This window comes from Tamandua tetradactyla, chromosome 19 (assembly GCF_023851605.1).
Source record: "Tamandua tetradactyla isolate mTamTet1 chromosome 19, mTamTet1.pri, whole genome shotgun sequence".
Taxonomy (NCBI): domain Eukaryota; kingdom Metazoa; phylum Chordata; class Mammalia; order Pilosa; family Myrmecophagidae; genus Tamandua; species Tamandua tetradactyla.
Window position 1 is genome coordinate 2180262 of NC_135345.1, and position 27413 is coordinate 2207674.

Below are 27413 nucleotides of genomic sequence, written 5' to 3' on the forward strand. Positions count from 1 at the left end.
TGGCAACAGCTTGCTCGCTTCTCCTCCTCCCCTGCCCACTCCCTTGCCTGCAGCCTCCTCTCCTCCCACCTTCTTAACACAGGAGGCCCAGGAGGCAGCCCTTGGAAGCTTCTGACTCCACCTCTCTCCCAAGGTGATTTCCCAGTCATAGGGTTTTATAAACATCCATTTCCTCCCCAACCTATCCAAAATTTTTATCTCCAGCCTGAGCCTTGCCCCACAACCCGGACCACTTGCCTGTTTAGTGCTGCTTGGATGTCTGGCAGGACCTTTCAAACTCAATACATCCAAAACTGAGCTCTTGATCTTCCCCTGCTAAAACCTGCTCCTTCCCCAGCCACTATTTCCTAAGCCAGGCTCAGAGTAGGCACTTGGTGGACTTGTCAAATGAGCAAATGGCCATTCTCTGTGGGTCTATCCTTGGCCACTCCAAGGGCATGTTGGTACTGCTTAGGACCCCTTCCTGAGCTTCCTGGTTTTTTAGCTATGTCCAGGATGAAGGCTGATCTTGGGGAATTGAGTGCATCAGTTAGGATTAGGTTCAGCTGCATGTGACAGAAAACCTCCAAATCATGGAAAACCCCAAACAAGATCATTGATGTCTCCATAGAAGAGAATGCAACAACCCCCAAGGTCATCAGATACTTCTAGTTTGCTCTTCTGCCATGCTTCACATGTTTCCTCATGGTCCCGGAGGGCTGCCCAAGCGCCTGCCATTACCTCCTGAGTCCAGACAGCAGGGCAGAAAAGAGGAGAAGAGTGTACCCTTCCCTTTCAGGCAGACTTTCCAGAAGTTTCCCACCCTGCCAGTTCTCGGTGGTGGAAGAGCTCAGCTACCCAACCACACCCAACTGCCAGGGGAGCTGGGAAATGTCACCTTTCAGTTAGACAGCAGTGAGCCCAGCTGAAAATCGGAGTTCTGTTAGGCAGGAGGAGGGGAGAGGAAGTTGAAAAGCAAGCACGAGAACGTGCCACCGGAGGCTGTGCTCTAAGCACACACCACTCAAGCATGACTTGGCAGAAAGCCGTAAAGCCTGGCTCTAATCGTGGGGCCATCTATGTGATGATGTTAAGAATTACTGATTGCATATGGGGAAAAAAATGTTTTAATTAACACACATTTGGGATCTTATGTAGAAGAACCTGTCCGGAGGTTGTGAGTGCTGAGCTGGTGTGCCTCTGATGGGATCTAAATCTCTTTCTTCATCTCGTTTCTGTCGACAAAGGATTTGCTGAGCAAGGAGAAGCTGGAATGCAGCCCGTTGCCAGCGTTTCCTTAAATACAAGAGAATCGAGGCTAGCTCGGTGGATTTAAAATCCACATGAAAAAGAAATCAATATAGTTAGGAATTGAATCCCCCTTCCCACATAGATGATTTTTCAACATTAAAATAAAGCCGAGGTGTTGAAGGCTTGCGTCCAAATTGGATGAACTTTAGTGCTTCCTTCCCAAAGGTCTGATTGTTTTGAGTTTGCAGGCTGAGAACTCAAGTGCCAGGACAGGGGGTTGCAGAGCCCACAAGATGCATGCCCCCCTCCCCCCTCCCCCCTCCCCATGGCCCTCAGGGAGACTGAAGGGAGTGCAGCCAGGCCCTCTCCCTCCCGCCTGCCCCCATGGGTCCCCACAGGCCCCCTCTCTCTGTCTTCAGCTCAAGCTCCCCTTGAAGTATCCTGGGTTCACCCTTCTTTCCTTCCAGCGCCTTCTAGCCAGGTCTGCTCTGGATTGGGGGTAAGCTTGGTGGGGGGCTCTTGACCCTCCCCAATTTGTCCACTGCGGGGCCCCTTGGCCTCTCCTTTCTTTAGAATGTTCCCAGCCCCGGAACAGCAGCGAGGCGGGGGGTCCGCGCATGGCACATGCACTGTTCAGGCCCCTGCTCTCGGGGAGGCGGGGGGCTCCCCATGCGTCTGCTCTCTTTCTCATGATTTGTCTTAATGCGCGCAGTACGGACTTTCCTTCTGTCGGCTGGAAGCCTGCCTGCCCTTCGCGGTGCCGGCGCTGCTGGGAAACTCTGCAGGCTCCTCCACTCCCTTTTCGAGTGGGCCATTTCCTATCTGCAGAGTCACTTCCCTTGTGATCATGAGCATGTGGCCAAAGGGACGTTTTCTAAAAGGCGGGGGGAGGGTCCCCTACAGGCTTTAGGTCCCAGTCGGGGCTCAGGGGGCTCGCACAGGTAGAAAGTCCCCCTTTGGGGTGGGAAGCCAGACCCCTCCCCGTATTCCCAGTGACCCCCACCCACCCCAGCCCAGCGCGGGTCTGGCTCTCTCCCACTTTTATTTGCTTAGTAACTAGTATTACGGCATCTGCTGTTTTCTGAGTTGGATGAGACAATAGACCTGGGCTCGGCTGCATTGCAGGGTCTGTACAAGGGAAGGCTGAAGCAAGCAGCAAAGCCAGAGCCTGCCTTCCGGTCAAAACAAAGAGCACAGGCCAGGATCCTTGATCCTCTTTCGGTTTTACATTGGGCCATTCACTCCAGACATTCCTGCAGCACCTGCTTGGTGCCAGCTCCGGGCCAAGGGCCAGGAACTCGGCGATGATGAACAGGCCCTGCCCGAGGCCTCCCAGCGGAGGTTTGGGGGACATCACAGGAGGCCCAGGGCCAGGCAAGCTAAGGGAAGAGGATGGCTCCCCTGCAAGAAAGGCTCCAGAAGTAGGAATGTTTGAATAGGGTGTTGAGGGATGCCTGGGAGCCCACCAGGGACAGAGACAAGAGCATTCTCTGTTCAGGAGACGCCTGAGTGGGTGGAACTGGGGTGTAGGAGAGGTGGGAGGGAGGGGATGGGCCCCAGAGACTGCTGGCCCCGCCCAGGAGGGGTCAGCTGTGCTGTCGAGGCCCTGCTGGGCCCCACAGGTAGCCGGAGCCTGGAGGGATTTGTCGGCGATGAAGAGAGTACACCACGAGTCCCCTGACCCGAAATCTCTCCTGCTCCCCACCTCGGTGGGTGGTGCCGCCCTGCCTCCCCTCAACCCCCACGGCTCCCCACCCATCCTCGTCCCCATCACCTCTTCCCTGGGCGGCCTCTCTGTCTGGCTCTGGCCGCACTGCCCCTCTCAGCTCTCACGCGCCCTTGTCCTCGCGCTGGGCCTTGCCTGGTAGCCTCGTCCGCCTGATCACTGCAGTGCCCAACCCGCTGCAGGGGACACTGCTGGCCCCTGTTAAATGCCAGGACTTTGCAGAGCCCCTGTGTGGGGGACAGCCCTGGGGAGTGGCTGGTGGTAGGGGCCGGGCTGGGGCACTGCAGGCTAGGTTTGCAGGGAGGGGCTCTGCCCGAGCAGGACGGCGGGCCAGCGTGCCCAGCTGGGGGACCAGCCCCAGCCACCAGCCAGGCTGTGACCCAGGAAGGATTGTCGGGGTGAGGGCCTCCAGCCCCTGCGAGCCTGACCCTTTCCTCCACTACACACCATGCTGCCCGGGGCTGCGGGAAGCAAATCTGAGCAGGACACACCCTGCTAAGAGAAAGCCTTTCCTGGCCTTACCCAGGGGCTCCACTGCCCTGCCTGAGGTGGGCACCTGCCCGTCACTGTTTCCTGGCTGGTGAGACCAGCCCTGGCCTGAGGCAGGGGCCAGAGAGAGTGGTAAAAGAGCGGACACGGAGGTGGGCAGCATGGGCTGGGGAGAGGCGCTGGGCTGCACCCCCTGACGTAGTCCCCACCTGCCACCTGCCCGCACCTGCCCAGTCCCCAGGCCCCTAGCTGGCCTCAGCCCTGCAGAGGCCCCTCCCCCAAGCACCACCAACATATCCCCTCCCTGCTGTGCAGGGACCTGGAGCACAGAGAGGCTAAGCAACTGACCCTCAGCGCCCAGCAGACCTAGGACAAACTTGTGGGTCCCTACTCTGCACCCTACTCACACACACAGGCGGCCGGGGCTCCTCGCCCCCCCGCCGGCCCCCACGGCACCCTGCAGTGTCAGGGATGGTATGGCCCCCACCTGCCCCAGGTGACCATGGACCTGTCCTGCGAGCACCTGACAGGGGAGAGAGTGAGGCTCAGGCCAGGGGCTGTTCCTGCAGCCACACGGCCACCCCCCACCAGGCTATGCCCTGGAAGAAGTCACCCAGTGCGTGCTCCAGGCCCCCCTGGGGACACAGGGCCTGGGGCCACCTGCCATGCCTGCAGAATCTGGGCCCCCTGTGCCCTGAGGTCCACAGTCATGTGGCAGAGTTTTAAAAGGCGCCCGACATGGGTGACGCTTCTGAAGACCAGGTTGCTTCTCCACGCCTGCAGGGACCATGCCTGGAACAGAAGCCACGGGACAGGGCCCCAGGAAAGCACACCCCAAACTAATGCTGCCCTCTGGCCTGGCCGTGTCCCAGGGTGGGCCCCAGGCCTGTGCCAACGCCGCCTGCGCTCAGCCCCCTTGGCCGGCTGAAGGGGCGTGAAGCGGGGCAGCCAGGGCCCTGCTCCGCGTGTCCCCTGGGTGACGAGGACCCTCGCGCCTGCTCATCACGCTACCTGCCCCTCACCTGCCCACGCTGGGAGCTGTGGGGAGGGGACCTGGCGCGTGGGGAGGGGCAGGGCATTTCCCCTCTCCAAGCCTCTGGAGAGGGAGGCTCCCTGCGGGGTGGGGGGTGGGGGGTGGGGGTGCAAATCCGTGCAGGCAGGCCCTGGGGTGTCTGCATCATCAGAACCCGCCAGCCCCCCACCGCGGGTGTGGCCGCCCTTCCGGGACCCGAGCCCACGCAGCTTCGCGGCCGTGGATCACACCCTGGGGCAAGCACCTGGGTGGAAGTAGGTGCTCCCCCGCCCTCCAGGCCTCTCGGCGGGGTCCTCGGGGCCCCTCTTGGCGCCTGTGCCCCGCCCTCCACTAAGGGGCTCTGCGCACTTCTGTGTCAGCACCTCGAGGAGCCTGGCCCCATGCAGCCCCTCATGGGCGCCCCCAGTGCGCCGGCCGCCCCCTTCCCTGAACCCACTGGCTGCCTGGGTGCCCCACACCCCGGGTCAGGGATTCGGCACGATGCTGCGGGGTCACCCCCGCCTCCCTCGAGGTGCCGCCCCCTCGCCACAGAGGCTTCCACTGCGTGGGGGGCCCCGCGGGTGTTTTCCTGCCCCCTGTACCCGTGTGGCTGTTGCAGCATCTGAGCAGCTCTGGTCCCCGCCCTCCGGAAGCGGCCTGTCCACCCGCCTGTCCTGTGCTCGACGACGTCCCGAGGGTGTTTGCTCGTGTTATCTCTGTGCTAGTCCCCGTCTTCGCTGCTCTCTCCTCTGCCTTTCTGGAGCTCCTGTTAGCTGGAGTTTGGTCCTTCTGGAATGATTCCCTAATTTTCTTAGCTTTTTTCCTCCCAGTTTTTGTATCTTTATCGTTTCCTCCTCCAGGGGAGATGCCCCCCGCCCCTCTCTCGGGCGTGTGTTTAGTCCCAGGCCCTCCCTGCTCTGCTGCACCCACTTTCTCCGGGATCCATCTTGCTGGTGTCTTTGTTCCTGAGTTTGGGGCTGGAGGCACCCCGACTTGTCTGGTGAGGGGCGGGAGCTTGGCAACCAATGGCCTCAGCGGCGGGTGGCCGTCTCACCAGATGGCCAATGCAGGAGCTGCCGCAATGCAGCCTGCGGGCCTGTGTCTGGGCCCCCCCCTCACTGGGTCTGGAGGGGGCGGGTGGAGGTGCCCCCCGGCTTTGCTGGGGCCCAGGAAGGCCCCTGGGGAGGGGGCCGTGCTCTCTCAGCCGGGCCCTGCAGAGCTGCACAGTGTGGGCAACAGGCCCAAGGCAGGGCCACCTCCACTGCCCTGAGCGTCCAGTGGCAGCCCCACATGTGCCCACCACACTGGCCCTGAGGACCCCCAAAGGGCAGTTTGCCGGCCTCATCATCACCCCAGGCTCCTGGGGTCCCAGCCCCTGCGCGAGCAGCTTCCCTGGGGTCTCCCGAGGGAGCTGGTACATTTGGGGGCAATCTGCCCCACCAAGGCCCGGTCACTGGTAGGCTGGGCCCTGTCTGGGCTCAGCTCCCTCATTCTTGAAATAGGGTGTTGCGCCCCTTCGCCAGAGCACTGGGCTGGGGAAGGGGTGCAGAGTCCACCACAGGGCTCAGGAAGGCTGGGAACGGCCGGGGGCCTCTGGGGGTCTGGGGGTGCCCGGGCCTGGGCCCTTGAGCACCAGGGGCTCTGAGGTATCCCGAAGCGGGGTCCCCTGTCCCCATCCCCCAAGGTTCGCGGCTGCCTGGGGCTCCCCCTGTGGGCAAGGGTGATGGTTGCCATGGCTGCCTGGACCGCGGAAGGCGGCCTGACCTCCGTGACGTTTGCTTGCAGGACGTGCAGGAGGATGGTCCACTACGGGAAATGCGTGGCCATGGCTGTCCAGCAGCTCAGCAGACTGCGACCCGAGCGGGGCGGGCCCGAGCAGCTCCTGCCCGTTTTGCAGGTAGGCCCGGGCTTCACCAGGACCCCAGGGCACCCGCCCCCGTGCCCCTTCATTTCCAGGAATGCCCACCGTGCATTCGTGCCCAGCGCCTCATGGTGGCCCGGACAGTGCCACCAACCATGGATGCCACCGACGGCCTGCCGCAGCCTCACGACCCACTGGGCCAGGTGGCACCCACTCAGGTGACACCAGCAGCCTCTGCTGCCCCAGCCCCCCTACCACCTCCCTGGGAGTGGGGTGCCCCTCTCCCTCCTTCGCCGACATGCCAGGCAGAGGACCCTGCACGGGCTGCGGGATCCTGGGCTGTGGCCAAAGTGAGGCAGTGAGCTGCTAGCTGCGTGGGTGGCAAGGCCAAACCTGCCCGGCACGCAGGGCCAAAGTATCTGGGCCACTCAGCAACCGTGGGCAGGTGGGAGGTGGGAGGTGGGCAGGTGGGAGGTGGAAGGCGGCCAGGTGTGTGGTGGGCAAATGGGCAGGTGGGAAGTGGGAGGTGGGCAGTGGGCAGGTGGGCAGTGGGCAGGTGAGTTCTGAGAAGAAGAATGAAGTTTGGTGCTGGCCTGGCAGGAGAAGCACCTGGCAGTCAGTCTGAGTGCCCCTCTTCGCCCCCTGTGCCCACTGTGTCCTCCACCTAGAGGGACAGGGATGGCAGTTGCGGTGGGCTGGGGAAGGAGGGGACAGCTCGTCCAGGAGGCTGGGGAGAGGAGGGCCCAAGATGGCCAAGGGCTTGGAGCTGGGCTGCAGGGACCGGGGAACCCTGGCCGAGATCCCCAGATGAGGGTGGCCCCCCAGACCCCTCCCCGTGGGTGCACTGGAGGTGCCCGCAGACCCGGATGCCTAGTTCTCATTGCTCCCTTGATTTGTTTCAAAGGAAACCTGGGGCCAGGAGATATATTTTTAATTTAATATATTTAAAAATACCTGATTGTATTGACATGATTCAAAATCCAGGAGTCTCAAAACAGAGCCCAGGGTGGGTTTGTGTCCCGCGCCTGCCCACCCAGAGGTGAGCGGAGGCCAGTGTCCTGTGCTCCTTCTGAGGCGGCTGAGGCCCCTTTGCAGAGCTGTCAGATCTGACAAGCTTATGTACCTTTCTTACTTTATTATTCTACTTTTCCATGTGAGTGCCCCATTATTGCAGCACCATTTGTTGAATTTTTTGTTTGTTTGTTTTGCTAGTTTTTTTATTTTGGGGGACGTGCATGGGCCAGGAATCGAACCCAGGTCTCCTACGTGGCAGGTGAGAATTCTACCACTGGACTACCCTTGCACCCCCCATATGTACCTTTTTTAAAATTGTTTTTGTGGGGTTTTTTTGGCAGAAGGGTAGCATTTCATAAGTCTTTTTTCATTAAAGACAGTGCCTTGAAGGTCACCCCATGCTCTGCCCTCCGTGGGTGTGGAGTGTGTGGGCTTCTCGTCCTGCTGCCTGGCTGAGCCCTGATTCACCTAAGCAACCCCGCCGATGGGCCCACGGGACGTTTCCTATCGTTGACTCCTACAGGCCATAGTGGGGCTGTCAGGTGGCCCAGGGTTAAGTCCCAGAGATGGAGGTGACAGGCCAGATTGTGTGATATTGATAGATCTTGCCGTTTGTCTCTGCATGGAAATCTTACCTGTCGGCATTCTCCCAGGAAGCAGAGAAGGCTTGTTTTCCTGCGCCTTCGCCATCAGACGTTTTTATCTTTGCCAGTGAATTGGTGGGAAAAGGCACTTAGTAGAATCATAATCTGGGTTTCTGTGTTATATTTTCATGAGTTTTGAAGTGATATGTATTTCTTTTTCTGAACTATCTTCTTTGACCTGTATCTGTTAGGGAACAATGTTTGCCTGTAACAGAATCCAGAAAAGCAGTGGCTTAAAGAAAATTAGAGGGGCCTTTGCTTGCATAAGCCACTGTCTTCAGACAGGCAGTCCAGGATAAGTTCAGTGGGTTCAGCAGCTCTGTGGTGCTGTCAGGAATTCATTCTCCTTCCTCTCTCCTTAGTCATTCTTAGCATGTACCTTTGCCTCATTGTTCCAAAATAGCTGCCCTATCTCAGGTATTGCCTCCACATCCCGGGTAAGACGAGGGAAAGACCATGAGTACCAGGCATGTGCCAGCTGAATCTGTCTCTTTTTAAAGCTACTTTCCTGGAGGCCACATGTAACAACTTGCCATTGACTCTCATTGATTAATATTGCACACAGTGTCGGCCCAAATTCCCTTTAGATTGAGAGGAGTAGAACTCTCTGGGGGAGGGGTGGGGAAAGATGCAGGGTGAGAATCAGGCGGTGGCTGGCTAAGCAGAGGGCAAGCTTCTAAAAGTGTCAGGCCTCAAGGAAAGAGATATCTCTGAGAATGCCCCCCACCTGAGTGAGTCCTCTGCCGAGAAGGGGGACAGCCAACGACCCACCCAGGTGCACCCTCTACCAGCAGGCCCTGCCCTGGGGAGGAGGGAGGGAACAAGGAAGCCCAGAACAAGGGGGGGGAGGGGCGTACAGCGACGCTATAGCAGCAAATGGCCCCACGCTGTCCACCTCTGCCTCCCTCACCTCTGCCCGCCTGTCCTCTCTCGGGCATTCTCAATGCATTTTCTATCTGCTTTAAAAAAAACAAATAGACTGCACACGGCTCTACCACGGGGGGAGGTGGCACTGGGCAGGGTCTTAGGTGCAGTACACCGTCCCCCAAAACAGCATTGTGTTAGGTGGGGGGAGGGGTGGGGGAGGGACTTGGTGCGGGCGCCATGGCCCCTGGGTTGGTGGTGGGAATTACGGGCTCCCCCCCCCATACACACAGTATCCCTGTGGTCCCAGCAGACAGCTGGGGGCGGGAACAGTGCCCAGGGGAACTGAGCAGCTGGCAGGCTTCCGGGCCCCACCGGCCCCCAGCCCAGTGGCGGGTTCCCTGGGAGCTTATCACCCACCCTGGGCCGGCCCAGAGGCAGCTGCAGCCCTTCTGTCCTCGGTGGCCAAAGCTGGCCCGGAATCTGGGGCGCTCCCCCTGAGTGAGGGGGCCCTGCCTGCTGGCCAGGGTGCAGCTCTTGGGGGTGGGTGCAGGGCTGGGACTGAGCAGCTGGGTTTAGCTTGGGTTTCCTGGGCAAGCTCAGCACTCCCAGGAAATGGGAACCAGCTTAGGTTTTTCCTTTCGCTGCCATGGGGCTTGGGCTGGGGCCCTAATGCTGGGTTTTGTTTCTCCCTCCCCGGACCCCGCTCCTCTGCATCTCATAGCGGAACCACCAGCACCCCAGGGGCAGTGCAGGACTCGGGCTGCAGCCCTAGGGCAAAGGGTGGGACCGAAGCTCTACTGGGTCTTGGGGTTTATGTGGGACCCTCGGGCTACCTCGTTACTCAGGTGTGTGTCACTCGGGTGTGCATCACTCATGTGTGCTTCACTCAGGTGATATCACTCGGGTGTGCTTCACTCGGGTGTGCTTCCCTCGGGTGTGCTTCCCTCGGGTGTGCGTCCCTCGGGTGTGCTTCACTCGGGTGTGCTTCCCTCGGGTGTGAGTCCCTCGGGTGTGCGTCACTCGGGTGTGCGTCCCTCGGGTGTGCGTCCCTCGGGTGTGCTTCCCTCGGGTGTGCGTCACTCGGGTGTGCTTCCCTCGGGTGTGCGTCCCTCGGGTGTGCTTCACTCGGGTGTGCTTCCCTCGGGTGTGCGTCCCTCGGGTGTGCTTCACTCAGGTGTGCTTCCCTCGGGTGTGCTTCGCTCGGGTGTGCGTCCCTCGGGTGTGCGTTGCTCGGGTGTGCGTCCCTCGGGTGTGCTTCGCTCGGGTGTGCGTCCCTCGGGTGTGTGTGGCTCAGGTGTGCGTGGCTCGGGTGTGCGTGGCTCGGGTGTGCGTGGCTCGGGTGTGCGTCGCTCGGGTGTGCGTCCCTCGGGTGTGCTTCGCTCGGGTGTGCGTCCCTCGGGTGTGCATCGCTCGGGTGTGCGTCCCTCGGGTGTGCATCGCTCGGGTGTGCTTCCCTCGGGTGTGCTTCCCTCGGGTGTGAGTCCCTCGGGTGTGCGTCGCTCGGGTGTGCGTCCCTCGGGTGTGCGTCCCTCGGGTGTGAGTCCCTCGGGTGTGTGTCACTCGGGTGTGCGTCCCTCGGGTGTGCGTCGCTCGGGTGTGCGTCCCTCGGGTGTGCTTCCCTCGGGTGTGCTTCCCTCGGGTGTGCTTCCCTCGGGTGTGCGTCCCTCGGGTGTGCGTCGCTCGGGTGTGCGTCCCTCGGGTGTGCGTCCCTCGGGTGTGCTTCCCTCGGCTGTGCGTCACTCGGGTGTGCTTCCCTCGGGTGTGCGTCCCTCGGGTGTGCGTCCCTCGGGTGTGCGTCCCTCGGGTGTGCTTCCCTCGGGTGTGCGTCCCTCGGGTGTGCTTCCCTCGGGTGTGCTTCCCTCGGGTGTGCGTCGCTCGGGTGTGCTTCCCTCGGGTGTGCGTCCCTCGGGTGTGCTTCCCTCGGGTGTGCGTCCCTCGGGTGTGCGTCGCTCGGGTGTGCGTCACTCGGGTGTGCTTCCCTCGGGTGTGCGTCACTCGGGTGTGCTTCCCTTGGGTGTGTGTCACTCGGGTGTGATTCCCTCGGGTGTGCGTCACTCGGGTGTGCTTCCCTCGGGTGTGCGTCCCTCGGGTGTGCTTCGCTCGGGTGTGCTTCCCTCGGGTGTGCGTCCCTCGGGTGTGCTTCCCTCGGGTGTGCGTCCCTCGGGTGTGCATCCCTCGGGTGTGCGTCCCTCGGGTGTGAGTCCCTCGGGTGTGCGTCCCTCGGGTGTGCGTCCCTCGGGTGTTCGTCCCTCTGGTGTGCTTCCCTCGGGTGTGCTTCCCTCGGGTGTGCGTCCCTCGGGTGTGCGTCCCTCGGGTGTGCTTCCCTCGGGTATGAGTCCCTCAGGTGTGTGTCACTCGGGTGTGCGTCCCTCGGGTGTGCGTCCCTCGGGTGTGCGTCGCTCGGGTGTGCTTCCATCGGGTGTGCGTCTCTCGGGTGTGCGTCGCTCGGGTGTGCTTCCCTCGGGTGTGCGTCCCTCGGGTGTGCATCAGAGCATGGGAAGAAGGCCCAAAGGAAAACAGCACTTGATTCGGCCTTAAAAAATGTAAACCCTTTATATGCTGTCTACGCCAAAAAAATTACATCCCAAATTAAAAGGCAGCTGACAAACTTGCAACAAATACCCACCACATTAGTGACCATGTCTGCAGGCGTAATATATAAAGAGCTCATAAAAATGAAGAATGTTGTCATCCCAATAAAAACGTTAGCCAAGAGCCTAACTTGGTGACTCTTCCTCCAGAAAAGACAGTGCAAATGCCCAGTAAACAGGAATGAAAATTTCAGTGCTACTAAAAAAACTCAAACTAAAATAATGGAATACCAACGTTATATATCAGACTGGGGAAAAAATGTTTTCCATGCTACTGCTGATGAGAGTTTAGCCACAGGCTCTGCATCGCTGAGCATTAGCTACTGTAAGTTGATTTAAAAAATATTATTATTGAGCAATCTGCACACACAAGCAGTCCCCACAGAGTGTACAATCAGTAGCCCACAATATCACATGGTTGTGTATTCGTCACCATAATCATTTGCATCACTCCATGTTCTAGTTTGCTAGCTGCTGGAATGCAATATACCAGAAATGGAACGGCTTTTAAAAGGGAGAATTTAATGAGTTGCAAGTTTACAGTTCTAAGGCTGAGAAAATGTCCCAGTTACAACAAGTCTATAGAAATGCCCAGTCACAGGCATCCAGGGAAAGATACCTTGGTTCAAGACGGCCGATGAAGTTCAGGGTTTCTCTCTCAAGTGGAAAGGCACATGGTCAATACGGTGTCATCTGCTAGCATCTTCTCCTGGCTTCCTGTTTCATAAAGCTCCCTGGAAGACATTTTCCTTCTTCATCTCCAAAGGTCGCTGGCTGGTGAACTCTGCTTCTTGTGGCTTCTCGTTCTGCTCTCTCTGAATCTCTCTGAATCTCTCATTCTCCAAAATGTTTCCTCTTTTATAGGACTTCAGAAACTAATCAAGACTCACTCAAATGAGTGGAGACATGTCATCCCCTAATCCAGTTTAACAACCATTCTTAACTAAATCACATCAACCAGGGAGATGATCTCATTACAGTTTCAGATATACAGTATTGAATAGGGATTATTTTACCTTTAAGAAATGGGATTTATATTAAAACATGGCTTTTCTTAGGGGGCATATTTCCTTTCAAACCAGCACACTCCAGAAAAAGAAAGGAAAAACTCATACATCCCATACCCCTTACCCCTCCCTTTCATTGACCACTAGTATTTCCATCTACCCAATTTATTTTAACCTTTGTCCCCCTATTATTTATTTATTTATTTATCCACATTTTTTTACTCCTCTGTCCATACCCTGGATTAAAGGAGCATCAGACACAAGGTTTTCACAGTTACGTAGTCACACTGTAAAAGCTCTATGGTTATACAATTACCTTCAAGAATCAGGGCTGCTGGAACACAGCTCTACATTTTCAGGCACTTCCCTCCAGCCTCTCCATTACACCATAAACTAAAAAGGGACATCTATGTAGTGTGTAAGAATAACCTCCAGGATAATCAGTTGACTCTGTTTGGAATCTCTCAGCTGTGAAACTGTATTTTGTCTCATTTCTCTCCTTCCCTTTTTGGTCAAGAAGGCTTTCTTAGTCCTGCGATGCTGTGTCCCAGCTCATTGTAGGATTTCTGTCCCACATTGCCAGGGAGATTTACACCCCCTGGGAGTCATGTCCCTCGTAGGGGAGAGGGCAGTGGGTTTACCTGCCGAGTTGGCTGAGAGAGAGAGGCCACATCTGAGCAACAAAAGAGGTTCTCTGGGGGTGATTCAGGCATAATTATAAGTAGGCTTAGCCCATCCTTTTCAGGAATAAGTTTCATAGGGGTGAACCCCAAGATCAAGGGCTCAGCCTATGGAACTGGTTGTCCCCACTGCTTGTGAGAATATCAGGAATTTCCCAGATGGGGAAGTTTGATAATTCCTCCTTTCTCCCCAGTTCCCCAAGTGAACTTTGCAAATACTCCTTTATTCACTGTCCAAATTACTCTGGGATATATCGAGGCATCACACTAACCTGGACAAGCCAATAAGATCTTGCACCCTATTCAGGTTTCATGTGCTTATGGTATTCAACTGAATTGACCATACAAGTTAAATTAGGTAATTGCTGCTGTTGATTTGGGCACAGACTTTTGAGAAAATAGTTTGACACATCAAGAAACTTTTTTTTTTTTCTTAACATGGGCAGGCACCGGGAAACGAACCCAGGTCCTCTGGCATGGCAGGCAAGCATTCTTGCCTGCTGAGCCACCGTGGCCCAATACATCAAGAATCTTTTAAAAGGAATGGCTAGCCAAAGGGAAAATATTATAACGGTAAAATTATGAAGGAAGTAGAACACATTGATCGTAAGGCAATCTATAGAGATATGACAGGAGCAGAGGGTAAAAGCCAGCGCCACAGTCCTTGGGTCCTGGCTGAGGTGTTTGTTTTCGAGTGCACTGACTGTTTTGTCATCTCCGTATACTTTCCGCATCATCCTTCCGTGGCTGCACTGTCCTCAAGCGTGGCGTAGACGTGCTGTTTGGCCCAGCCATTCCCCTCTTGTCGGGCAGTTAGTTGACTCCCGTTCCACCTCTGTGCCCCAGGGCCCCGAGGCCCCGCCTGCCGGGGTTTCCTGCAAAGTATTTCTGGATACTTTGGATGATTTCTTTAGATTCCCAGAAGTGTGATGACTGGATTAAAAGGTCTGGAAAACATAAGCTTCTGCAAACAGAGTTCTAAATTGCTTTCTGGAAAAGCTTGACATCATCCTCCCAGCATTTGCCATTGCTTTGCTGGCAACATGTGATCGTCTCATTCTTTCTTCCTTTCTAAACCTTTTTGTAAAGGTAACACGTGGCATCATGCCCAGGATACAATCCCCAAAACGTCCCAAATGTGAACAGGGCAGCGCGAGCCCCACCCCCTGCTGTGGGCACCTTGCAGTCCTCCCGGGGACCTTACCGGCTGCCCTGGGGTCCGTGTCCATTTCTGTCTTTGTGGCCACCTCACTGTCAGCCGCCCAGGGAGCCCCGGGAGGGTCCCCAAGTTGGAGGGTGCCATTGGGGGGCAGCGGCCCACAGTCTGCCCTTGGCTGCCTTTCACCTTTTGAGGTCACACAGCCCCCTCCTTCTCTGGCCCTCCTCCCAGGCGCTGGGCGCCCCGCAGCGGGACTTCATCCTGGGGGTGCTGTCGGGGTGCCTGGAGCACCGGCCGCTGCTGCGGGTCGTGGTGGACGCCTTCTACGTGCGCGACGGGCACCTCTGCCTGGGCTCCGACTACAGCCTCTTCGAGGGTGGGTGCCCGGCCTGGGTGCAGCCACCTCGGGGTGGGGGGGCTGGGGATGGTGCACTCCCCTCCGGCGGCCTCAGGCCGCTGCCTCCCAGGACTGCACAGTGGGGGGCCCATGGAGGGGTTACCTCCTGGCAGACACCCCGTCCCGGAGGAAGCCTCAGTGAGTGACCCGGCCTCCTTGTCACCTGGACTGACCCGAAGCCCAGTCTGGCTCCGGCAGGTGCCCACGGCCGTGTGCTGCCCAAGGGGGGTTATCGGGGGGCAGGGCAGCCTGCACCTCCATCCAAGGGGGTGTCCCAGTCTTGGGGACCCCAGCTAGTGCCCATGTTGGGGGAGTGGGGGGTGATGCAGCCTGCTCGGAGGTGGAGCTGAGCAGTCCCCACCCGGCTGGAACTGGGCTCTCAGTGGGGCCCACTCACACCCCCTCCCCGTTCTGTCCCCCTCCCCCCTCTCCCTGCCCTCCCCCCATGCCCTCTCTCCCCCATCCCCACGCCCTCTCTCCCCCCTTCCCCCACCCTCTCCCCCCGCCGCCCCATCTCCAGGCCCACTCCACCTGGCCCCCTCTCCACCCCGCCCCCCCCAGACCTCCTCCCCTCCGTTCCCCCATCCCCCAGCCACGGTTGTCCACACCCCGTCTGGCACACACCAGACCCCATCTGCTGCTCACCCAGTCCCTGCTGCAGAGGAACTGCCTGGCCCAGCTCCACTTGGCCTTGGGGAAATGAAATTTCTCAGAATTAATAAACTAAAATCCAAAATTCTAAAATTTGATCTAAAAGGACCAGGGACCTTTTGGAAATTCTGAAAGCTCACCAGAGGAGCCCGTGTATGTGGTCCCGTCCCCACTGGGTGGGCAGCCAGGGCTGGGGGGGCAGGGGGAGCCCCGGAGGAGCCGCTCACAGGGCCTCCCTGTCTCCTAGTGATCTGCTACCTGGCCACGTTCCAACTGGAGGAGCTCGGCTTCCCGCGCTTCTGTAAGATCATCAAGTCGCAGCCCCCCGCCCAGATGCACAAGGTGAGTCCCCCCGGGCTGCAGGCGCTGCCCCCTGGGCTGCACGGCCCTCCTCACCTCACTGCCCGGGGTCTAACCTGTCCCCGCAGGCCCAGGCGGTCATGCCGGTGGGGGTGACAAGGCCTTCTGCCCTTCTCCTCATGAGCAAGCTCCAGGCCCAGCCTGGCCTCCCCTCCCTGCGGGGGCCGAGGAAGTGGGTCCTGTGCATGGGCACCCCACGAGGGCGAGCCCCGGGAGCCTGCCTGTCCCGGCCCTGCCCCTCCCTGCCTCACTGGCCGGCTCCCACCCAGCAGTCACTGCGGGCCGGGCATCCTCTGCCAGCGCGCCATGCTTGCACAAGGACCTGCTTGCTGAGGCTGCCCTCCTGCGGTACTCATTTCCCTCTCAGGGAGCAGGGGCACAGAGAGGTTAAGGAACTTGCATAACATCACACAGCAAATGAGTGATGGGGACAGGCCTGGAACCCCCCAACCTGCTCCTCCTTACTTGGCCTGGGAGGGCCAGACCCCGAGAGCAGATCACTGGAGAAGGCAGGGAGGGCCCCAGGCCCCCCACTGAGGGAGTTGCAGGCTCTGCTGGGGGTGGGGTTCAGGGCATGGGAATGTCCCCATACCCCCACACCGAGAAGGGGACTGGAGCAGGCACACCCAGCAGGGCCACAACCCCAGGGAGCTGTACTTGGGGGCTCACCCAGTGCCTTGACCACCAGCAGGGCAGGTGAGAGCAAGCCATTAAGCCGGTGTTTGCTAAAGCTGCCAGAATGCAATATCCCAGAAATGGAGTTACTTTTACAGGGGGATTTATTAAGTTACAAATATACAATACCAAGACCGTGAAAACATCCTAATCAAGGCACCAACAAGAGGATTCCTTCCCTGAAGAAAGGCCAATTGAGCCCGGCATTCCTCTGTCACCCAGGAAGGCATGTGGTGACGTCCGCTGCCCTCCCCTGGCTTCTGATTTCACAGGGCTCCCTCAGCATCCCCAGGCGTCTCTGTCTGCTCAGAGCTCCCTCTCTCTCTCTCCCTGAACTTTTTTAAGGACTTCAGGAAACTAATCAAGACCTCCCTTGAGTGGGCGTGGTCACGTCTCCATGGAAACAATCTAATCAGAAGTTCTCCACCGGCACCCTCAGATTGGATTGGAAGAGCTGGGGTTCCTGGGGCACACAATGGTTTCATACCAGCACATTCGACCCTTTGGGCCCCCAAAAGACATGTTCTTTCCATATTCAAAATACATTCATTCCATCACAATATCATAAAAGCCTTAAACCATTTCAGTAACAAGACAAATACAATACTAATTTAAAAATAATACAAAATATCATCAATGGCAGTTACAGGCATGGTCAGTCCTAATGCAAAAATGTTCCTACGGCTTTGGACCTATGAAACTCAGAACAAGTTATCTGCTGTCAATGTACAAAGGAGGGAAAGTCATAGGATAAACATTTCCATTTCCACAGGGAAAAACTGAAAGGAAAACAGGGGCCACTGGGCCCAAACAGTTATGAAAACTAGCATGGCAAACTCATTAGATGTTACGGTCTGAGGGTCACTTATCCTTGGGGCCTGAGAGACCAACAGTCCGCCCTTCCCAGGGGCCTATGCAGCAGCCCTGCCCTTTCCAAACCCTGGGGTGGGGGCTGCCACGTTGGAAAGCATTGGGGCAACCACAGTTTTCTCGACTCCACACTCTCCAGGCATCAGGGCAGCCCCCGGGTTCCCTGCCATCTCCTGGGCACATGCTCAACCCCTTCTGAACACAGAGGTGGCAGCCTGGCTCTCCCAGTCCCCAGGGAATGTGCCCCATCCCCTCCAAGACCTGAGGGGCAGCACTCTTCCTGAGCAGCAAAGTAGAAGACCCGCCCTCTGCTTGTGAGTGAACTCGGCCTCTCCCGTGCATGGAGGGTCCACTCTCCTGGCCTGAGATATCCGGGCTCCAGACCTCGGCTTCCGTGGTTCTGCCTTTAAAGTCATTTTTCCTTCAATCTGTCCATTTTCTGTCCTTTTTAGTCCAGACTGGCAGTGGTTCCATTCATACAGATCTTGCAAAAATGTGTTGATGTGGCATGCAGCACACGGGCCAAAACCATCAGACAATAGGATTTCCCCAAATCCTTTCTGGATAACTCCATCTCCAAGACTGTTTTGTGCTGAAATGGGTGATGGGTTCTTCCATGTTTGGGTAAATCTTCATGTGGGGCACTGTTCTCTGGGGTCTCATTTTCCATTTTCCAAACGCTCAGAATTTTCCAGACCATCAGTTTCTGGTTTCTTTGTACCCAAGAGTTCAGCTCTCAGCTCATCTCTTTCCTGCTGCATTTCGCTATAAACTGCAAGTTGAAGCCAGACTGCACTTTCCACATTTAGTTGGGAAATTTCCTGAGCTGGATATCCAAGCTTGCCCCCTTCACATTCCACCTTCCATCCAATACCAGGACTCAACTTTGCCAAATTCTCTGTCACTTTAAAACAAAGATTGCCTTCTTTCCAGTTTGCAGTGCTACATTCATTTCTGTCTAAGGCCTCCTCAGAAGTACCTCTGGAGTCCACATTTCTACCGACAGTCTTCAAAGCAATTCAGGCCTCTTCTATTCACCGCCTCTCAGCTCTTCCAGAACCTTCCACTTATCCATATAAAAAGCTGTCCCAACACATTTGGTATTTGCTAATTGCAGAACCCAATTTCTCTGCTGCCAAAATCTGTTTCGTGTCCTATAGCTGCCAGAAAGCAATAAATCAGAAATGGATTGGCTTTTATAGCGGGAATTTATTAAGTTACAAGTTTACAGTTCTAAGGCCATAAAAATGTCCAAATTAAGGTATAAACAAGAGCATACCTTCACTCAAGAAGGCTGATTCCATCTGGGGTTTCTCTGTCAGCTGGGAAGGCATGTGGCTGGCATCCCCTGGTCCTTGGCTCTGGTTGCGTTGCTCTCACCTGTGATTCTGGTGGCTTTCCCTGTCGGCTCTCCAGCCTCCTGCAGGTGTCTGTGTCAAGGCATCTGAGCTCTGTGTCAGCTGTCTTAAAGACGCCAGTAGACCCACCTTGAATGGGCAGGGCCACATTTCCAGGGAAATACTCTAACCCAGAGACCCCGCCCAGCAACAAGTCTGCCCCCGCGAGGTTGGATTAAGAGAACATGGCTTCTGGATTTTCTGTAACACACACTCTGAGCGACCCGCCCGGCAGAACACCAGCGAAGCCTTGTAACTGCTCACAGCTCAATGTAAAGCCCCGTGGGCGATTACCTAAAAGGACAGGTGGAGGGAGCTGCGGAGCTGCAGAGGGAGGTCACCCCTGCTCCGCGGGATGCGACGGGGGCGGGGGGAGGACCACCGGGACTGCCGTCCTGGGGGCTGAGTGAAGGGGGTCTTCGGGGTGTTTGGGGGAGGGGCAGGGGAGGGGATCAGGACCGGGAGAGAGCAGTGGGCTGGGTCCGCCGTGATCCCCCACGGGGGCGGGCGGTGGCGCGTGGGGAGGTGCAGACTGGGGGGGCCTGACCATCCCTCCGCTCCAGCCGCCCCAGCCGCTGGCGGGGGAGACCGCCCTGAGCAGCGCCGCAGCCGGCAGTGCCCGCAGGGACCTGGGAGGAGGCAGATAGCCGTCCCATCAGGCCCAGTGCTGCGGGGCAGTTACTTCCCCCCACCCTGGGCGCGGATCAGCTCCCCCGGCTCGCCCGCCAGGACCAGCTGTCCATCCCCCCACCCCCACCCCCGCCCCGCCATGCATGCCATCTCTTCAGCTGGTCCCTGCAGGCGGGAGCCCGAGAGGAGGGTGCGCCTCGGGAGCACCACCTGCTGGACAGGCGCGGTAAGTGCAGGCAGGCACACTCCCTATCTCCCTAGGTTTTTCTTTCTTTTTTGTCTTTTTTTCTCAATATCGCCTTATTTATATATATAGCCTTTATTAGTAGCATTATCGTTATTGTTACTTTTTATTTATAATATATTTACACTTCAATTTATTTTGAAATGTTTTTATTGTTAAATATAACATATATACAAAGAAAAGAAAGAAAAAGCAATGATTTTCATAGTATACTTCAACAAGTAGTTACAGAACAGATTTCAGTTTGCTTTGCATTACCATTCCACTATTTCAGATTTTTCCTTCTAGCTGCCCCAAAACACTGGAGGCTAGAAGAATTTTTTTTTCATTTTTGTAAAAAGTAACATATATACAAAAAAAGCAATAAATTTCACCCTACCTTCTCTGTATAAGTCCACCATTACCTTTGATCTTTCTCCCACTCTTTAGGGGTATTTGGGCTATGCCCATTCTAAATTTTCATGTTGGAAGGGGCTGTCACTAATATAGGGTAGGGAGATGGAACTAGCTGATGTTCTGGAGAGGCTGGGCCCTCTGCATTCCAGGAATTATCTGGTCTAGGGGCCCATCTGGAGGTTGTAGGTTTCTGGAAAGTTACCCGAGTGCATGGAACCCTTGTGGAATCTTATGTCTTGCCCTAGGTGTTCTTTAGGGTTGGCTGAAATGGTTTTGGTTGGGGGTTGGCAGGTTATGGTAGGTAGCAGTGTCCAACTGCAGCTTGCCTAAGAGTGACCTCCACAGTAGCCTCTTTACTCTATTTGAACTCTCTCTGCCACTGAGACCTTATTTGTTACATTCCCCTTTTGATCAGGACGGCATTGTTGATCCCACAGTGCCAGGGCCAGGCTCATCCCTGGGAGTCATCTCCCACACCACCAGGCAAACGTTCACCCCTGGATGTCATGTCCCACGTAGGGGGAGGGCAGCGATTTCCCTTTTAGAGTTGGACTTAGAAAGAGAGAGGCCACATCTGAGCATTTCTCTTTTTTTCCTCTAACTGGGCCATTTTGCCTGTTTCTTTGCGTGCTTTATAATTTTTTGTTGAGAACTGAACATCCTGAGTATTACATCGCTATGACTCTGGAAATCTGGTTCTCCCACTCTCCGGGACTGCAGGCTTTGCTGTCGCAGCCAAGGGCGGGAGCCGCCCATCTGTGACATTCTCCAAGCAGGGGATGAAACGCGAACAAGGACGGCTCCAACCTCTTTGAGCCTTCTCTGCTGCCTAACGGGCTGAAACAAGGGCCACCCTCAGAGCAGCCCCCAGTTCTGCAGCAGCTGACCATGAGCAACTTCGGACCACAGACCCCTGCATTTGGGGGCCTCGGTCCTTAGAGCCCGCCCTGGCACCTGCACGCTGCCCCAGGAGCCCGGGCTGCAGTCCCCGCTGTGCCTGCTGCTGCCAACCACGTGGCCAGGGAAGGGGGTGGGGGCCGCTGCAGGGAGGGGGCACTCATCAGTATCTGCCACAATCGCCAGCCTCCTCCTCTAGCTCTTCCCTGGACGCTGCACAGTTTTCAGCTGGACTCCAGAGTTTTTAAATAGCCGATTCATGCAGTGCCTGCCAGTTCACAGCTGTTTGGTGGAGGGAGCAATTCCTGGAGCCTCCTACACTGTCATCTTCCCACAACCCTCCCTGTGTCTTCTCTAACCAAATCAGCTTGGCCTGGGGAGGAGCTGCTGGGAACAGCCTCAGAGTCCCCCGGCTGCTGGAAATGCACATGGTCTCTAGGTCTGGGCCGCCTAAGGGCACACCCAGGTCTGCCCAGCTTGTGCCACACCGGGCCCTGCCCGGAAACCCAGCCCCAGCCCTGTGCTGGGAATGCCAGTGTCCTCCCCGGGTGGGCAGCGCCTCCAAGTGCCCATGGCCACCCACTGGCCGAGCCTGGGGGAGGCAGGCTACTGTGGCTGCCCCACCAAGAGCCCACTGGGAGTGGGGTCTCTGCAGTCCTGGGGGGAGGGTCAGTGCCCTTGGCCAGCCCCCCTCTGCCCCCACCCCCACAGCGAGGACGCGGCCTGCTGGCTGGGTCAGCTCCAGGGCGGGGCAGGCAGGTCAGGCTGGGCCGATCACAGACACCCCGGGAGCCCCCGCGGGGAGGGCCGGCTCCTCCCCACCCTGGGCAGCCCACTGGACCCTGCTGGGCTGCGTGTGTCCCCAGGGCCTCCTGCCTTCTCAGTGCCCCCCCAGGTGTGCAGGGGTGAGCTTTCTTCCCTCCAATCCTGACCCTCCTGCAGTGAGGCTGGGACCCAGGGAGCCCCCCTGCCTGGCTCTCTCTCACATGAGACGAGGGGGCAGGAGAGGCTCTGAGACCCCTGCCCCTCCTCAGTTCCTCCGGTTCTTCTTCAACCCCGTGAACCTGTGCTCGTGGATCAAGGACGAGTGGAGCCTCATCTACGAGGGGTCCCACGTGCAGGAGAGCTGGATCGGCCCGCTGATGAGGTGCGCAGGCGGCCGGAACCTCAGCACCTCCTTCAGGCGCCCCGTTCCCCCTTTCTCGCTCCCTGGGCCCCATGAGGGGTGGGTGCTTGCTTGTGGTAGCCCCAGGGCGGAGGGGACACGTGTGTCCTGGGCTGTGGTGGCCTACTCGCTGCCACGCAGCTCACTGCCCCATCCCCAGCCGTGGGGCTGCGGGGGACCCTCCGGGAACCGCCGGCATCCCCCCGCTCCCGGCTTCCCTCCCCGGGACCCTCCGCAGGCCCAGATCAGCTCCTCCACGGAGACCCCCCCCATGCTCCCCACTGCCTGCAGCCTGTGTCGGCCTCTGAAATGGGGATGCTGATGCAGGCCCTCAGAAGGAGGGGCTGTCAGTTCTACTAACACCCCACCCCAAGCCACGCCTGAGAGCTGGGATCCTTCCTGCTCCAGGGGCCCAGTCTCCGCACCCCCGGGCCCAGGAGGAGACCCCAGGCGACTTCTCCCCTTTTCGCTTCAAGGTGGCAGCCGCAGGTGCAGGAGCTCGTCGAGCAGCTGCAGAGGGTGTTGGCCCACCCAGCCCCACCCCCGAAGACCAGGGCCAGGGCCACAGAGCCCAGGGCATTCCGCCTGACTGCGCCCAGGCCCCGTGCCATCCCCAGGCCTAAGCCTGTCCCAGTCGTGGCCAAGCCTAGACCAGTAAGTGTCCCCTGTGGCAGGCTCACCACGTCGGGATGCCCAGGCCAGCAGAAGGACCGCTGGGCCAGGAGCGGTCACTGACCCCACCCCACCCCTCCCACTGCAGGCTCAGACCCCTCTGCACCCGGAGCTGGGAGTCCACACTCAAGCCCGCGGCCCCGCCCCCACCACACACACCAGAGGTCCCCAGTGTGGGCTGTGGCAGGCAACAGCACCTGCTGGTGGGACCCCCAGTCTCCCGGAGCGAACCCCACCGCAGGGCCTCTGCACATCAGCCCCTCTGCCTGCGCTCCCTTCCTCTCCTCCCTCTCGGTCTTGCTGACTTCTCAGTCAGCATTATCAGTCAGAATGCTTTGTATTGCAGGTAACTGAAAACGCAAATCAAATGGCTTAAGCTATAGAGAACTCACTCGCTTTCGGGGCTAGGGTAGGGCAGGCTTCAGGCACAGTTTGATCAAGGTTCAAGCTCTGCTTCTCTGAAGGTCTCTCTACTCTACCCCATACCCCTCCATAGGTAACTTCTCTGAGGGTCTCTCTACCCTACCCTATGCCCCTTCATAGGTAACTTCTCTTATCATAGCAAAATATCCAGGCCTCCTGCCCGTATGCTATACCATCCAGGACACGAAGACAAGAATGTTCCAATGAAGTCTGATTGGATCATTGTGACTGGGGCTCAGTGTCCTGGATGGTCATGGGTTCTACAACCAGAATCAGTCTGCTCCCCAGCAGAGCTAAGGACTGTGGGAGGGCAAGGTCATTGTGCTGGGACATCCCAGGGGTCCATCCCACCCCCACCCTCTTCATGTCTCATTACAACCTCGCTTCCAGGAGAGGCTTTCCAAGAACCCCTCAGCTGACTCAGTCCTTCATTCATGTTCCTTCTCATCAACCCCAGCTCCTTTTTTTATACCATTGATTAGAGTTTATACTTGTTTAGTTATCTATGGATCTATTTATTGCCTGTCTTCTCCACTGGACCTCATTTTTGGCCCAGTATTCCCAATGCCTGGCATAGTCCTGGCTCAGAGCAGGCCCTTGGAAAATCTTTGTTAGATGGATAGATGCATGCACAGGTGGAAGAATGCTTGGATGGAAGGGTAAATGGATGGATGGATAATTGTATGGATGGATAAACACAGCTGGCTGGCTGGCTGATGGATAGATGGATGGATGATGGATAGATGGGCGATTGGATGGATGGATGGATGGACAGACGGATAGATGGGTGGATGATGGATGGATGGATGAGTGGGTGGATGGATGATGGATAGATGGGCGATTGGATGGATGGATGGGTGGGTAGATGAACCAGGCCTTGTTGCTGAGCAACCCCACAGTTACCCCATCTGCAGGATCTCCAGCATTTCAGTCTCCAGCTCCTCAGGGCCCAGGTCATACTGCCATACGCATCTCTGTCACTGTCTGTCTGTCTCTCTTGGCCTCTCTTGGCCTGGCACAGCCCCTGTCCAGCCCTTTGCCATGCCCCGCCCTGCTCCACAGCTGTATGCTTTGCAGCGTGCGCTGTGGGACAGCAGTGCTCCTACTCTCCCTGGGCTTCAGGGAGGCCATGCTGGGGTCTCCAGCTCATTCTCTCCGCCCCCCGGCCCAGCTCCATGTCTAGCACACTTGCCCCCTCTTGGTTCAGGGTCCACTCCAATTCACTAGTTCGTTCACTCAGATGTTTCCAGTGTGCCTCATGTGTGCCTCGTGTGTGCACACGCAGACTAAACAGCCAGAAAGGACTGCCCCTGTGGAGCATACATCCCATTGGGGACGCAGACTGGATACGTGAAGTGTACGGTGTGTTAGTTGGTGAAAAATGTTAGGAGGAAAAACTAATGCAGGGAGTGGGGAGGAGATGTGTAGGGGCAGGGGGCACAATTTTGAATAGGGGGGCCAAGCAGGACCTCCCTGAGAAATGCCCTTGGAGTGAAGATCTGGAAGAGACAGGCGAGTGGGCCACAGAGCTATCTGGGGGAAGGCAGAGGGCAGAGTACATGCAAAGGCCCTGGGGCAGAGGCTCACCCAGTGTTGAGGATGGAGAGGACACCAGAGGCCGGAGCTGAGAGGGGGAAGAAGGAAAGGAGAGATGCCACCTGGGGAGGGCACCGGACAGAGGTGGGACACCCCGGCACAGGTGCATGGCTCCATCACTGCAGGGCAGAGGAGGGAGGGGAGAGGTAGTTTGTGGAGGCGTCTGAAGCAGATGGCAGAACTCGCAGGTGGGCGTGGGCGTGGGAGGCACCGAGGAGGACTCCGGGGCCCTGGTGTGGGTGCAGTCGGGGCGGGGAGATGAGGTTTCGGGTTTGGGCACACTGAGCTTGCTCACAGGAAGGCTGTAGGAGTCTGGGCTCAGGGCTGCCCCACTGCCTGCCGCCAGCCCCGCCCTGGACTGTTCCACCACGGCCACTGAGGGCCTCCCAGCCAGGAAGTGGGTGCTTTCCAGCCGCCTGCTCTCCATAGATGAACAGTGCCCCTCTGGCCGCTCTCTCTCTGCCCCATGCCCAGGCAGCCACCCTGTGCCCGCCCCTCAGCACCCATGAGCCTGGCTCCCTGCCCTGAGCCACCATGTGTAGGCCCCATGCCCCATGCTGGCTCCTTGCGTCCCCTCCCTGCCCGGGTGACCTGCCGACACCCAGCGTACCCAATCTCAGTTGAGGGGCCTCTCTGGGCAGGCCCTGCGGCTGCCCCCCAGGCTGCAGCCCACCCCACGGCTTTCCCCCCACTGCCCCTCCAGGTCCCGGACAGCACCTACCAGATGCCCAGGGAGCAGCAGCGGCTGGAGATGGTCAAGAGATATAATCGCTGGAAGGCCGAGGTGGCGGGAGCAACCTTGCCATAGAGACACCGTCGGGGGTGGGGGCGGTTGCAGGGGGTGGCGCTCCCAGGATGGTTATGCCCAGGGACGCCCCAGCCAGTCCCGCTGTCGTCACCCCCGAGCCCCACGGACCCCCAGGTGTGGAAAGTCAGAGTGTCCTTGCTGGCGCTTTCCTGGGGCCTGAGGAGGAGGAGGAGGAGGACGGGGGGAGCTGGCTGGAGGTGGGTGAGGCTGGGCCCCTTCCTCGGCTCGCAGGAGCTGCTGCTGCAGGCCAACGTGGAGGAGCTCCGCTGCGCCGTGCCCCGGGCCCGTGGGGAGCCCCCAAGGCAGGTAGGCCGCCCGCACCCCTCCCCTGCACGGCCCCGCGCCCCGTGTCCCCCCACGCCCACCGTGCTCCCATGGCCTCTTCCCCTGCGCGATGGCAGGAGCGAGTGTCCCGTGGTAGGAGCACCCCCTGCCCCTGGGGGAGCAGAAACCGCCGGGCGGCCCAAGTCCAGGCCTGGGGGAGCTCTGGGAGGGTGGACACTGAGTCCCGAGGCCAGGCCCGCAGCCCCGACTGCCCGAGGCCCAGTGAGGCCTCCTGTTGGTCCTCAACACCGGGTGAGGGCATCAGAGGGCAGAGACGCCGGCCTGCCGGAAGCCCACAGGTGCCATCCGGCAGCAGGGGGAGGGGGTGGGCCCAGGGTGCCGGGGCCTTGGTGGCTGAGGCTGTCCTCCGACTCCCGCAGGGCTCCACGGTGAAGCCACGGCTGCAAGCCCCACCCCGGATCCGCAGGACCCCAAAGCTGACCTTCTACAGGGTGAGGGGTCGACCTGCTCTGCCAGGGGCTGGGGGTGGCCTGAGCAGGGGGTCCCACTCGAAGCCGAGGGGCGTACCTGCAGGAGGCAGGAGTCAGGGGGCTGGGCAGGAGGCGGGAGGGGGCGCTGCCGCGGCTGAGGCTCCCCCTCCCCTCCCGTCGCTGCTCCCCCAGCCTGACCACGTGCCCGTCAAGCTGAACACGGCAGCCATCCTCCGAGAAGGGGCTTTGTACCAGCGCCAGGTGGAGAAGGAGCTGCAGAGGTAAAGGGGCCGCGGGCGGGACAGGCCAGGCCCCACAAGGGCTGCTGCTCACGAGGGGCTCCTTGCCCCCACCCCCACCCACAGGGCACCAGCCCGCCCTCCGCCTGCAGGGCTTTTTCGCCCTGGAGCCCAAGTGGAGGGGCCTGGGAGCTGGGTAGGTGGGAGGGATGGTGGATGGACAGATGGGTGGGCAGAGGGATGGTGGACGGATAGACAGGTGGACAAACAAATAGATGAAGAGAAGGGTGGCGAGATGTGGCTGATGGGGGATGCCCAGAAGGGACAGGTGGACGGCTGGAGTGGGGAGGGCAGGGGAGGAGGTGAGGCGGGCAGGTGGCACAGGAGAGAGCCCAGCCACTTCCCAGGGCCACCCTCCCAGGGCTGATAAGCTGGTGGACGGGGCTGGGGACATCTCAGAGTTCCTCGAGTGGCAGAAGAAGATGCAGGCGAGGGACCGGGAGGAGGAGCTGGCCGCGGGCGAGTGCCGGAGACTGCAGGGCAAGCTCAGCCACGAGGAGGCCATCCTGGCCCGGCAGAAGCTCGCGCAGGAGAACAAGCAGAGGGCGGACCAGAAGAAGGAGGAGGTGAGGGTCCAGGCTGCCACAGCCCATGGAGTGGCCGCTCCTCTCCTCCCACGCCCCGAGTGGTTTCTCCGTCTCCTCCTAGGCCGGGGCTCCCGCGGTGCTTCAGGTCAGCAAGGCTACGTGGACCGTCTGGCCACCACTTCCAGGACAGTGGGCCGCCCTGCTGCCCCCACTGGCAGGGTCGTTCGGTCCACACACACCTCCAGGTGTCCGGGCAGAGAATTCCAGAAGGCTGACAGGCTTGCGGTTCGTGGACGTCCACTTCACCGCTTTAGAAGGGCCTGACCATCAGCCCTGGCTCTTCCCCCTCCGAGGCCGAGCGCACCTTTTGG

At 58.6% G+C, this 27413-nt stretch overlaps 1 protein-coding gene across 2 annotated transcripts in view; it reads left to right on the top strand.

Annotated features, from left to right (window-relative positions):
* The window catches only part of CFAP99 (cilia and flagella associated protein 99), a 38844-nt gene that overhangs the window by 2169 nt on the left and 9262 nt on the right, over window positions 1–27413 (top strand). Inside the window, exons 1-11 of one of the 2 annotated variants that reach the window (XM_077136241.1) lie at window positions 1611–1729; window positions 6243–6354; window positions 14512–14656; window positions 15576–15670; window positions 21832–21944; window positions 22439–22616; window positions 25357–25437; window positions 25693–25767; window positions 26166–26237; window positions 26409–26497; window positions 26877–27081. In XM_077136241.1, coding sequence (XP_076992356.1) covers window positions 6256–6354; window positions 14512–14656; window positions 15576–15670; window positions 21832–21944; window positions 22439–22616; window positions 25357–25437; window positions 25693–25767; window positions 26166–26237; window positions 26409–26497; window positions 26877–27081 — 1152 coding nt within the window. In that variant the 5' untranslated portion in view covers window positions 1611–1729; window positions 6243–6255. Of the gene's footprint in view, window positions 1–1610; window positions 1730–6242; window positions 6355–14511; window positions 14657–15575; window positions 15671–21831; window positions 21945–22438; window positions 22617–25356; window positions 25438–25692; window positions 25768–26165; window positions 26238–26408; window positions 26498–26876; window positions 27082–27413 lie in introns of those variants that run through there. The other variant, XM_077136240.1, reaches the window with a different exon arrangement.